This window comes from Bos indicus x Bos taurus, chromosome 13 (assembly GCF_003369695.1).
Source record: "Bos indicus x Bos taurus breed Angus x Brahman F1 hybrid chromosome 13, Bos_hybrid_MaternalHap_v2.0, whole genome shotgun sequence".
NCBI classification, from domain to species: Eukaryota; Metazoa; Chordata; class Mammalia; order Artiodactyla; family Bovidae; genus Bos; species Bos indicus x Bos taurus.
In genome coordinates, this window is record NC_040088.1 from 46,747,238 (window position 1) to 46,760,977 (window position 13,740).

At 42.5% G+C, this 13,740-nt stretch overlaps 1 protein-coding gene and 1 long non-coding RNA gene across 15 annotated transcripts in view; one reads left to right on the forward strand and one right to left on the reverse strand.

Moving 5' to 3' along the window:
- ARMC4 (armadillo repeat containing 4) overlaps positions 1 to 10,292 on the reverse strand; it is a 162,350-nt gene extending 152,058 nt beyond the window's left edge. For 3 of the 7 annotated variants that reach the window (XM_027559717.1, XM_027559716.1, XM_027559712.1), the window contains exons 1-2: positions 10,195 to 10,290; positions 6,017 to 6,279 (exon numbers count right to left, since the gene is read on the reverse strand). In XM_027559717.1, coding sequence (XP_027415518.1) covers positions 6,017 to 6,240 — 224 coding nt within the window. In that variant the 5' untranslated portion in view covers positions 6,241 to 6,279; positions 10,195 to 10,290. Of the gene's footprint in view, positions 1 to 4,603; positions 4,768 to 6,016; positions 8,782 to 10,194 lie in introns of those variants that run through there. The other 4 variants (XM_027559715.1, XM_027559718.1, XM_027559713.1 and 1 more) reach the window with 4 other exon arrangements.
- A 218-nt stretch (positions 10,293 to 10,510) lies between these two features.
- The window catches only part of LOC113903506, a 178,272-nt gene continuing 175,042 nt past the window's right edge, over positions 10,511 to 13,740 (forward strand). For 5 of the 8 annotated variants that reach the window (XR_003514151.1, XR_003514146.1, XR_003514150.1 and 2 more), the window contains exons 1-2: positions 10,516 to 10,662; positions 12,386 to 12,502. This is a non-coding gene — a long non-coding RNA (uncharacterized LOC113903506). Of the gene's footprint in view, positions 10,663 to 12,385; positions 12,503 to 13,740 lie in introns of all 8 variants that reach the window. The other 3 variants (XR_003514148.1, XR_003514147.1, XR_003514152.1) reach the window with 2 other exon arrangements.

The following is a 13,740-nucleotide window of genomic DNA, read 5'->3' on the forward strand; positions in this document are numbered from 1 at the left end:
AATTTTTTTCTTGAAGGCTTAGGGTTACCTGAATGCCAGTAGAAGTTAATTTAAGACATCTCAACACATTATTTCCATGTCTCATGGTAAAATACAGAGAATATAAATAGGTCTTGTTAGAAGCTCATCTATTTTCCCACTTTCATCCACTTTTAGGCCCTTAAATCCCCAAACTTCTTTAGCAATATGATATATCCAGGAAAAACATTTTTAAGCAATCTCCTGAATACCTATGTAAACTCACAGTTTTGGGTTTTGTTTTTCTAATAATGCATTGGACATCTTTTTTAAAATCACTAGTTCTGTGGGAATCATTTATGTTTTGTGGATTTCCAATGTTATTTTATTTATAAAATTTTTACACCACAGTAATTAGTGGTTAGGAACTTTCTTGGCTACTCTGTTTCTGAGCAAAAAAAAAAAAAAAGTGCTATGAAAAAAGACAAACTAGATCCCTTCTGTGGATTATTTTCCCCCTCCAAACCCCTAATTTGGTTCACTTTAGGATAACAAGCAGTTTTTCTAACTAGGCTTTTTCCTGATCAGAAATTGTTAGCTCTCTTAGATTGGTATTTTTCCCATTTTAACTTTTTTAGGTTGTCGTTTCTAAAATATTATTTTTTATGGCCACGATATATCTATACTACTTACAACATTACTTAAACTGCCCAATTTTTCATTACATACTGATAATCCCTAGTAAAAGTGTCCACATCTGATATTTTTTATTTTTTAAATATGTATCTATTTATTTATTTGGTTGTACTGGGTCTTAGCTGAGGCATGTAGGGATCTAGTTCCCTGACCAGGGATGGAACCCTCACTCCCTGCTGTGCTTAGTCACTCAGTCACGTCTGACTCTTTGCGACCCCAAGGACTATAGCCTGCCAGGCTTCTCTGTCCATGGGGATTTTCCAGGCAAGAATCCTGAAGCGGATTGCCACACCCTCCTCCAGGGGATCTTCCCGACCCAAGGAGCAAACCTGGGTCTCCCGCATTACAGGCAGATTCTTTATCGTCTGAGCCACCAGGGAAGCCCTGCATTGGAAGGCAAAAATCTCAACCACTAAACCACCAGGGAAGTCTCAAGACCTGCTATTTTAAATTGTAATACAGATAAATAATTGTGAGATGTTGACAGTTCATCATAAAAAGTAAATCGACAGACCCAGTCAATCTATTACTATTTCACTAAAATAGAAAGAGGGTCAAAACTGGGGGACGGGGGTGTCCCTGGAACCTTATGTGGCAAAAGGGACTATGCAGACCGCTGACATTAAAGACTGTGAGATGAGACGACTGCTCTGGGGTATCTAGGTGGGTCAATGTAATCAAAGGGATCTTCAGAAGAGGCAGTCTGAGACGGCAACATGACAATGGAAACAGGGTTCAGTGATGCGGGCCACAAGCCGAGGGATACAAGTGGCTTCTAGAAGCTGCAGAAGACAAGAATGAAGGAACACAGCCCTGCTCACACTCATGTTTAGAATTTTTGTCACCTCCAGAACTGTAAGATTTAAATCCATGTTGTTTTAAGCCATTAAGTGCATTGTAATTTGCTGCAGCAGCAACCAGAAGGGAAGACAGGAGCTTTATTGGTCTCCCCCACTGCTCTGTTTCCAGGACCTTGAAGAGGAACTGCACACAGAAGGTGTTTGACAGACGCATGAGGAATAAATGAAGGAGCAAAATGGTTTTAGATTTGCCAGTGCTGGGCATAATTTACAGAATGTTTATTTCCCTGGAATAAAGCTTTTGAAAAGAACTCCCTTAGGACTGAGGAGTGGTCTTAGAGGCCTGTACTGGGGCAGGGCCACTGGTGCAGAAAGGATGAGGAGAGGATGAAGTCACAGGCAGAATGAATACCCACAGGATCAAGCTCCTGAACTTGAGAAAGTGAAACTCCTGGGGAGACCAGGAGAATGGCAGGGCATGGGGACATGTCTCACTGTCCTGCCAGCTGAAGCCTGCAGCTGAACAGAGCCGGAGGAGCTACAGTGCTGGCGACCGAAAGGATTCTTGAAAAGCAGGCTCCCATTTCAGGCTCGCAGTCTCTAGCTCTGAAGACAGAACTCTTTGGAAGAAAACTACTGTAGACATCTTGATAAGGTTAAGAAGAATGAAAGAATAAATGAAATCCATCGACCTGATAAGAGACTTTTAAACTGGAATTGAGGAGCGAGCTAAAAATGCTCAGCTTATACAATAGAGAGCAGAAAAAATGTCTCATTTATTTAATCCCCAACGTCAAGTTCCATGTCCAGAACACAGTAATTACTCCACAGTTATATGTCTGAATAGTAACATAGGAAATAAGGCTGTAGCTGAGAAACTATTCAGTAATTCTCAGGGAGGAGAAGCAAAGAGTTCAGTAACAGAATTTCAGGCCACTGATCTGTGACTTTGAAATTTTATCAAAATAAAATAATCATTGTCTCATCAAACAATACCATTTTAAGGCTGGAGATCATGTGTTTCAGCCCTTAGTGATATTGATCAGAAGATTAAGGACCATAAAGGTATGAATTGGGTGTGAAATGTGCATTTCCAGTAGAGGAGGTGTCCTGCTCCAACGTCCTCATGTCTCATTCACACAGAACTAACCACTGAGACACAGCAGACAGTCATTCACAACTAACATACAGCAATATTAAAGCAGACATGATTCAAAAATCCTAGTTCTACCAGAGGGGAGGAAAGAACAGGTAACATCATTTTCACCAAGTGATTCTGAATGCTTACCCAATTAAAAAAATACATGGATACTAAGGGAAAAAGAGGAGGTGGAATGAACTGGGAGATTGGGACTGACATATATACACTGTTGATACTGTGTATAAAACAGACAACTAATGAGAACCTACTGTGTAGCACAGGGAACTCTACTCCATGCTCTGTGGTGACCTAAATGGAAAGGGGTCCAAAAAAGAAGGGATGTATGTATACACACAGCTGATTCACTTTGCTGTACAGTAGAAACACAACATGGTAAAGCAATTATACTCCAATAAAAATTATAAAAAAGAAAAGAAAAAGGGCAAAGGACTTGAATATACATAGCACTAACAGGGATTCACAAATGGCAAATAAGCAAATAAAAACTATTCAAAAATAACTAGCAATTACACATATTCATGCATCGATTATTTTTCAAATTCTTTTCCCATTGAGGCTATTACAGAGTATTGAGCACTTTGCTGTACACCTGAAACTAACACAACATTGATAATCAACAGTGCTCTAGTATAAAACAGAATTTTTTTAAAACAAGAAAAAAATGCCCACGCTACTCTGTAGAGACTCTAAGTAACACTATCACCACAGATAGTGTCACCACTGAGTGCTGTCACCTGTCCTTAATTTACAGTGATTTGGGGTTCATTCTGAGGTGTTTTAGGAAGATTATTAATCTCATCCTGTGTGAAAAGAACAAAAACAACTGGAAACAGTGATAAAAGAGACCTATGATTTCCATCAAAATGAAAGCAGAGATATTTCCTCCTCAACACTGAATGTGGAGAGATAATACAGGATGAACAGGTACACCTCAGGAATGAGTCTAAAGGAGACAACAGAATCGGGCCAGTGCTGTGCTCATCTAGTCAACTAATAACCAACTGCCCAAAAGGAAAGAAGATGGTGGATGAAACATAAAACTTCCTCATTGTGTGAGTAAAGGATCAGTTTCGACATCAGATGCCAACAAGTCTAGCTCAAAAGAAGGCTCATCACACCTGTGTTGACAGCTACAGAGTGTGCCCTTGGCGATGCACTGTAGCTGAGAAGTAAGGCCACACGTACAAGTGTGGTCTCCAATATATCTGCAGAGATCAGCAAAAGTGGGGGGGGGGGTCATTTGGCTGCTTTAACAGAGTTTTGGCATAGATGAAATTGCCTTGCTTTGGAAGAAGATGCGTGAGAGAATGAATAGCCCCAAGAAGAATCTGCCTTTGTTCTGAAACATCCAAGGATATTACTATTTGGTAGAAACATGTCTGGAAACTCCAGGCTTAAATCCTCATGACGACTTGGGTATCCACATGGTCTTACAGATATGAATCTTGACTAGGGGGCTTCCTCCATTTTAAATAAATGAATAAATGTGTTCTAAGGCCCTGCAGCTAAGCAAGAGTGCATATGAACCAAAGAGCAAAGAAAGAGGCAGAGGGACTGTTTAATTACACATTCTTCTTGCCATTGAGGGCATCACTGGTTTACATCATGTGATGTGCTGCTGGATGGACCAAACACCACGTGACTTTGGGTGCTGAAGGTTCCTTGGTTTAGGGGACAGAGCACAGAGTGGGTCAGGACCTGGATGTGAGAGCATTTGGTATTCTCCTTCACTCCCTCGTAGTTCAGTCGGTAAAGAATCTGCCTGCAACGCAGGAGACCCAGGTTCAATTCCTGGGTCAGAAAGATCCCCTGGAGAAGAAAATGGCAACCCAGTCCAGTGTTCTTGGCTGGAGAATCCCATGGACAGAGGAGCCTGGTGGGCTACAGTCCATGGGATCGCAAGAGTTAGACATGACTTGGCGACTAAATGATGACCACCAAAATCTCAGCTATATCTTTTGCCTTCTTTGGGTCAGTCAGTATCTACCTGGTTTCCATCAAGACACACAGGAATAGTTTCCACCCTCCTATGCAGCAACGGCTACTATCACACCCCTCTCACTTCTTCCATCATCAAAGAGATCATCGACCAAGGTCAGAAACAGGAATGACAAATAGAAAAACTGGCCCACCGAAGAGCTGCATGGTAAACTTGACGGAAGAAAGACACAAAGGGTTAGCTGGTTCAAAACATACACGGTGTCAAAATGTCCAAACATCCTGCTTGATGCTACACTGAACTCAGGTGAGAGAAATAAAACACTTTGGGAGAAAGTGACCATTAGCACTGTTAAACATAAAATATAATTTAAAAAAAAAAAGGTTTCTGAAAACTCAGAGAGAAAATAGACCATGATATCAGAACCAAAGCGCCCTTGAAATACAGTTCAAGAATGATTTTCCAGGGACTTCCCTGGTGGTCCAATGATTTAAGACTTCCAGTTAAGGGTACAGGTTTGATTCCTAATCAGGGAGTTAAAACCCCACATGCCTCGGGGCCAAAAACCCAAAACATAAAACCGAAGCAATATGGTAACAAATTCGATAAAGACTTTTAAAAAAAAGAATGATTTTACAGTTCTAAAAATTAAATTCTGAGTTTATGCTCAAAAATAATCCCAAATGGAAAAGGCATGTACAGCAAACTTTGGCCAGAGAACTGTTTTTCATAAGATCAGACTTTAAAAGTTCATATGCAAAACTAAAGAGGAACAAAGGAAGTGGATCAGAATGCCTAAAGTGACACATAAGCTGAAATTGACCAAAAAAAAAAGAATATATGAATTTACATATATTTATCATCTACAATGTATATTTACAGAATACATTTTATATAAGTAGAATTATATTTACATAAACCTATGTAATTTATATAAAATATATATTTAGCTATGATCAAAAGAGAAATTGCTAGCCTGCTGTTTGAGGTGGAGGTAGAATTTTTTTTTTGAATCTCAGATTTGGAAGGGTCTCATTTAAGGACAATGCTAATTGTTAAAAAGTCTTTTCCTTATAGTAAGCAAAATGTACTGCTCTCCCTTTGCTGCCCCACAGATTTAAATACCAGAAGGGGTTTTGTCTTTATCTCAGGTCACGAAACCAATGCCTGGTGGCATCTGGCAGTTCGTGTGAGTGGAAAAACCAGTCACAAAGCAACAGCAAATGTTGGAGAGTGCAGTGACCTGGAAATACATTCCCTATCAAAAGAAAATTCAAATGTAAAAATTAGATAAACAGTGTATTGGCCAACTACACATCCTCAGATTTCACCCAAGTGCCTCCAGGTTTCTGAGAGTTCTGAGAGTCACACAGGTTAAGCGATTTGCCTTAAACCTACAATCAATCAATAAAAAACATACAACCGAAGATATTAAACTCTAGAAGCAATTCACTGGCTTACCTGACAGCATAGCCTGATCCAAACGCTGAGGGGTCCAAATTTGTTTTCCATTCCAGCGGTTCTACAAAAACATAGTTTGCCTCTTGGGGATATTTATAGATAAAACTCTCCACAAACATAATAATTTCCTTCACTATAGCCTCATTGAGAGGAGTAACTTCCAGGGTCTTAGCCCCATGCCCCACAGCAGTCCACTGCGCAGACCTGGTCAGTGCCACGCCCATGGGATCCCACGATGCTCAAACCTGAGCTCAGCACACACACTGCATCAGAGCAGAGAGAGAGAGACAATAGCATCCATCTTCCTAGAGGAACATTTCTCATTTTCAAGATTTTAAGCTAGTACTTACCCAACCCACATTCTGCTTGTTCACCTTAGAGACAGATTTTTTTTTTTTTAATTATCCAATTGCTCTTCAAGTCAATAAAATAGTTAATGTTCCCTGAACCAGCTCTAAGTAAAACTGACCCAAGGACATAAGGATTTCCCAGTATCTGCCTGCCCTGGAATGAATAACTTCTTTCTCATTTTCAGCCTAAGACAGAGAATTCCGGTCAAAAAACAGAAACATAAAAGTCCAAGAGCGGAAAAAAAAGAATCGGAGGAGGCATGCCTTCTGGTTTGCAGCTCTGCTGGGGCCAGCGATTATAAGAGATGCTCTTTTGAGCTGGATCACACATTGTTTAGAATTATGCTATTAAACTGAATTTTGTTATTCTTTGCTGTAACATACATCTATATCTGTGCAATGATGGCTGATGAAAGTTTCCCAAATGCCCTCAGAATTCATAAAAATAGAATAAGAACATTAAGTAAAATAGAATTTTAATTTTTTTTCTGACAATTCATAAGGCACATACTGATGGTATTAATCAACATATTTGAGTAATTCAAATTCCATACTTCTTGCATATATCCTGCCCAGAATATTTTTATCATAATTCATAACTTGCTTAAGAGAAAATGTGAGCATGAATGAGAACCTTTTTAGCCTGTTTATCTAAATTATCAGAGGATTCTAGCATTAAAATGTAAAACAGAAATTGAAATAAATTTCACTTTCGATAAAATTAGCCTTTAAAAGAGGTATCTGAAAAGATAACATTATCTGCACACTTAAATAAGAGCCAAGTTAATAAATAAGTCCTGATATCACTATATTATGGAGCTTTGTCTTTTTTTCAGATAATCTATACTTGTTTATTTTCTCATTGGCAATTAACACTGATCATTAAAACCTTTCACCTGGAATAATAGAAGAACGGTTTAAAAGTTAAATAAAAAATATAATTAGCTTCCCGCTTCCCATAATTATTACAAAAGCTCAGAACCAAGATTTTATAGAAATGGTTTGGAGATTTTACTTTCCTTCCTGTAAATCCAGTAACAGGGACATCTAGATCAGAGGTCCTCGACTGGGCAGTACTGGCTGCTGAACAGCAGTGAAGAAGTATCGTACAGATGTTTTATTATCAAAACGATAGGGGACATTGTGAGCACTTAGTGATGAAGACCAAGAATGCCAGATGTCTGCCATGTGCAGGACGGTTCCCTAGAAGGAAGAACTATGATGCAACCTCCAACATTTAGCACGTAACCAATTTCAGATAATTCATACCTGAGCCTACAACCTATTGCTACTTTACAAATAATCACAAAGGATTTTTCACAGTTTAAATATGCATTGAATTTTCCAGAACTGAAACTACCATATAAATCAAAGGATGGTTGTAAATACTTATTTTATATAGACCTTTACCAGGAGGTCAGCATTTTGCAAAATCATATCATTGATTGAAATTCTAGTCACACAATTTAAGTTTGTGACACGACTGTATTTGGGGCCACTGTATACACAGCAATTGAACATAAGGCTGGAGTAATTGATTTTGTTGTTCAGTCACTAAGTTGTGTCCAACTCTTTGTGACCCTATGGACTTCAGCACACCAGGCTTCATTATATTCTGCTACCTGAGCATTTGCATGCTGATATTTTATTACAATTATCTTCTTTTATTTTACAGTTAGAGCACCATTGAGATTTAAAACTATGATTTTGATTTCAGAAGAGTAAAGTGAGTATTACAAAATATTATAAGAAGCAAGTATTGGATCAGATAAAGTTTAGAACAACATAATATACATACATAACATAATATACATACACATACATATGTATATCTGTAAAAATGCTAGTGAAATAAAATGAATACCAAAAAGGTATAAATTTGTTCTGTGCATTCATTTTAGTATTCCAGTTTCTATTGCTAGATTCTGAACACATAAGCAAGCACTGATGTTCATGTATGACACTCTTGAGTTTCCCAATACTATGAAAGAAAGTGCAGATAGATCTATTTCATATGGAAAGGCTCAGGTGGATGGTTCTGTTTGTTTTTAAAGGTAAATTTGTTTCAGTTTATAAAGTTATTGTTTAAATCACTTCCTTCTTGTACCTTTTTTTTTTTTTTAAATGTGAAATTACATAAGGCTATAGCAGTCCACATACCAGATACTAATTTTCTGGAAGATACTTAAAAAGGAGCTAAGAAATGCAAAAAGTTCTTTTTTTTATCATGATAAATTTTTTTATGAACGTGTGTAACATATTCGACACCATTCAAATTGTTTTTCTGAGTCTAATAAACCCAGGAGCTGCAGCAATGGGCAGGTTTGCCTTAAGAAGGCCTAAGAAAAAACTGGGGCTTCCCTGGTGGCTCAGTGGTAAAGAATCTGCCTGCCAAGCAGGAAATGCAGGCTCGATCCCTGGGTCGGGAAGATCCCCTGGAGAAGGAACTTCAGGAGTGGCAATGCACTCCAGTATTCTTGCTGAGTTAACCCCATGGACAGAGGAAGACTGGCAGAGCCTGGCAGGCTATAGTTCATGGGGTTGCAAAGAGTTGGACATGACTTAGTCAATACAACGACAAGTGAGCCTATGACCATCCAGAAAACAAGCACAATATTATTAGAATTAGTATTAGGGGGGAAAAGTGGAACAGAATAGCAAAAAGAAGACCATGTATAAAAGTTTTTTTTAAAAAAGGCTTTGCAGACCCAACTGAGTTTCTAAAAGAAAAAACAGGTAGTCTTGTATTTTTTTTTCTTCTTAAGTATGAGAATTTCTAGTGACCTCTTAATTTGCAAGGAGAACAAAAGCTACAGCATTTATTCCTCTAATTCCAGTAATGTTCCAAAAATTTAAACACTAATTTTTTTTATCAAGATAGCTTGATGGGACGTTTACACCCAGCGCCAATCCATGAGATCTTAGGGCCTGAGAACCATGGTTACAATGAACATATGTGAATACATAGTACTTATTTTGAGTTAAACCAAGATTTTGAAATTTAACAATGACACGGGAAAAGGTTTTTGTGCATGTTTGTCTCCATAAACTGAGAAATCACTTTACACTCATATTGTCTACTCATCCGATAGATACAACAGTTTGTTTTTTCTTTTTAAGGGTCCGTTGCAAGCCTCCAGTATCATTATAAAATAAAACCCATTCGTGAATAACTTCCGGAACACCTGAGTAGAAGCAAAACTCAATTCTTTACGAGACTAGGGAATATAAGCGTCCACTCTTAAGATCTAGCGGGTTAGGAACAGTGCCTGCGCTGGCGTCCGGAGAACGAGAATACCAGGCGATAAAACCTGCAAAAAGATTGGTTTCAGGGCTGACAGGAACCGAGCCCTGAATAAAAACAAACAGACCCGATGTGGAGATGCGCAAGGATGGCACCAGCCGGTCCTCGAACTGAGTAAAGTCAAGTATTGGCGCGGGAGGCCGCGGTCCTGGGCTGGGAGGACGGAGACGGGCGGGAGGAAGCGGCAGCGAAGACGCACGGATATGCAGGCAAAGCTGCGGAGACGGAGGAGGGAGAAGGGAAGGCAGGCCAGGAGCAGCGGGAGCGGCAACCGGGGAAGGGGGACGCGGATGCGGCCCGGGCTGGGGGCTGCAGAGTCAAGGTCCCAAGCCTGGGAGGAGCGGTGTGTCCGCGGGGAAGCAGGGGCTGGACGGGATGGGAGAGACGCGGAGGGGGCGGATACCGGGTCCGAGGAGAGAAAGGGAAGCCGGGAGGGGACAGAAGCGAGGCCTGAGCGCGGGTCCTCAACTTCTCCATCCCCGCGGACTGCTGCAAATACGCCAGCGCCCGCCCATCGCACTCACCGCAGCACCCGGCTCAGCGCCCCGCACTCCGCGCTCCGCCCGCGCGCCCGCCGGTTGCTAGGACGCCGGGTAAACACGGTGCCGGGCGCGCGCCCGCGTCCAGCCCTGAGTCCCGCCCCGGTCCCAGCCCAGGTCCCAGCCCTGTGTCCAGCCCGGAGTCCCGCCCACGCCCCAGCCCCGCGCCCAGTCTCCGAGTCCCGCCCCCGCCCCCGTCCCAGCCCCGCGTCCAGCCCGGAGTCCCGCCCCCGCCCCGAGCCCCGCGTCCAGCCCGGAGTCCCGCCCCCGCCCCGAGCCCCGCGTCCAGCCCGGAGTCCCGCCCCCACCCCAGCCCCGCGTCCAGTCCGGGAGTCCCGCCCCCGCACAGAGAGCCCTGAGTCCAGTCCCAGAGCCCCGCGCCGCCTTGGAGACAGATGCGCTCCGTTCTCTCTTCTCCAGCAACCCGAGGTCGCGTCCTCCTGGCTCCACCAGGTGGGAAACCTGTCACCTTCCCCAACGCGCGGTGAGAGGCTTTAGCAGCAGTTTCACGGTAGAACCGAAAGCAAATGGAAAATAGTCATTGGAAACGCCGTTTTGTTTCCCCCTAGGCTTCTAGACAGAAGTCCCATCACGTTCCTTGAGGAGTTATATGTACCCGAAATCTTTCCTGGGTTCTGAAAAATAGCACAGGGCCTCTTACAGGATGTTTGAGATGCACATTTTTCTCTCCAGAAAGCAAATAAACTAGAATTCTAGGATATTAACTGGAAAAGCAGAAACTGCTCTTGGATACTCTAGTTCATAGAACTAGGATGAAATGAGGACTTTTCCCCGTGTTTCTAAATGCCTTTCGCCTCTGTGTGCCAAGATGACTTTGACCCCACCAGCAGACACTCTACCATCAGGAGTTGTTGTTAGGTCTTAGTTGGGTAAGTCGTGTCTGACTCTGCGACCCCATGGGCTTTAACCCTGCAGGCTCCTCTGTCCGTGGGACTGGGTCGCCATTTCCTTCTCCAGGGGATCATCCTGACCCAGGGATTGAACCATGTCTCCTACATTGGGAGATGGATTCTTTACCACTGAGCTACACTAGGAAGCCCACTAACAGGAGACCAACCTTGAAAAACCAGAGGGAGGGAGTGGAAAAAAGGAAAATATTTGTTGGGTGAAAAAAAAAAAGAGGGGGAATGAGCAGTGTACTGTCTTGGCTGATGGAGTGTTTGGGTACAGCCAGGATAGTTGGGGGGGGGGCGGTGGGGGAAGGGAGGGAGGGAGACAGTGTTGAGGAACTAGAACTGGATTGTTTTTCCTTAAAGCCAGCAGATCTGTGAGGATGTCAAGTGCCACATGTGAGGGTACTGTGTTACTGCCACTCAAAAACAGCTTTCTGCAGACACAGAGAAATAAGGTTGATGTGACCTTTGCTTTGGGTTCTTATCTTCTCTTTTTGAGATTGTGAAACTTGTTAGGAGTGGAATCTTTTTGCCTGAAGGGACCTCCCTTCCAGAGAAGCCTAGAGTTGCAAGCACCAGAAAGGAAGATTATATGCCAGTGGGTGTAAGGGGCCCAATAAAAAAATTTTTTAAAGGTGGTAAGATTACATTCAGGAGCACAGGATCATGCCTGTAGAGCTGAAGCAGGGTTATGACCGGTCATGACCTGGTGAGGGTCAACAAGCTGGGAAGGGGCCACCTTTCAGAGGCATGAAGCTTCTTCTGGTATTTCATTTCACTTGTGGATTTTAATCAGCTGTAGAATATGAGAACACATTTACTGGGCCCAATGTAGAAACTGGCCAGAGATCTACAGAATGCTGGACAGTTGACCTTGGTTTGCAACGCAGAAACAAACCAGCACCAACCAAGATCTGAGCATTGGCCAAATTCATGCCAAGTCAGAATCTATTATTTCTTAATCCTATTCCAAATTGGAATTTATTAGCTTCAAGATAAAAAAAAAAAAAGAAAAGAAAAGCTTCTAACAATATTTAAATTTGTAGAATTCCCAGCAGGCTTCTTACAGTTTTTTTCTTGCCACGTGGAAGCACTAACTTGGCTGACCTTCAGCTCTCAGCTTAACTGACCATTTCTCAGGGTACGCACCATCCCACCTAAAGAAGCCTTCCAGTAGAACTTAACTCCTCTTAGTCTTTTTGCCTGACTCCTGCCACTGCAGTCAGCACCATGAAACAGGGACCTTTTCTGTTTCCTTCCAGTGTGTATCCCTAAGAGCTGGAAGACAGACTGAGCTGTGGAAGGAGCAAAATTGATGAATCATCTGACCGAAGATGGCTTGCTACCTGACATTCTTTGTTGAACCAGGAAGCAGACAGGTAAGGCCCACGTTTCCCTGGACACACTTGATAGAACCAGTTTGACGATTCTGAGTGGCTGTGTTATGGAAAAGAGCTTTCAACACTGAGGGTGCACAGGTGTTTGCTGTAGCAGAGGGCTCTCCCAGCATTGCCTGCAGCTGAAACATGACCCAGTTTTGTCCAGTGGAACTTTAGAGAAAGTCTGCCATCGGCATCTGAGAAAGGTTGGAACGTTTTTGGCTAAATAAGCTCTCCATGAAACCATCCACCCCCGGCTCAGGGTGGCTCAGCTCCCCTGGTGGACAGTAAACGTTGTAAGCATTCCATGTAAGCATTTGCTAGGATTGCCTAACAAGGTACCATAGACCTTAAACAACAGAAATATATTGTTTCACAGCTCTAGGAGCTCAAAGTCCAAAATCGAGGTGTTGGCAGGGTTGATTCCTCCTGAAGGCTGTGAGGGAAAGATCTGTTCTGGGCCTCTCTCCCTGGCTTGTAACGGCCATCTTCATGTCTTGGGATGTCCCCTGTGTACACCTGTCTCTGCAAAAAGCCCCTTTTCCAAAGACAATCATCGTGTTGGACTAGGGTCCGTCCTCATTAACTCATTTCAACTTGCATTACCTCTGTAAGACCCTATCTCATACACGTTTGCATTCTGAGGAACGGGACTTCAACATATGATTGGGGAGGGGAGAACACAGTTCCAGACATGGCATTCTGTAAACAGGGGAGTCGGTGGGTTTCAGGGGCCCATTCATCTGTGTTAGAATGGGGCCCCCTGGTGTGGGGCAGCCAACAGGAGCATATACAGGCCAGAATCAGGAGAAGGTTGGTCTGAGTGTCTGATACCTCAATCCGGAAAGGACTGACAGTGGAACCTCACAAATCTAGCCGAAAAGTACAATCACTCTATTGTGCAATAATGGAGTTAAGTCTCATGTGGGGACAAGATCTCCTGTTAATGGAATTTTTCAGACTTCAACAGAATTCTGATGTTGGGACATTTGCATGAAGTCTGATGAAGCTATAAAGGCCAAATTCCCCAGGTCCAACCTTTGTTTAGAGACAGAGACCAACCATCAAAGAATGGCAGCCTCAGCTGATGGACTATGGACCAAGTCCATGGTCTGAAAATGAAATAGCTCTTTCTGTGTACATTCTAACTTCCTAGACTTTCATTTATTTGATCAGTATTTTTTTTTGGATACTGGTATGTACCGCCAGGCACTTTGTTCACAGAACTGGGTTGTCCA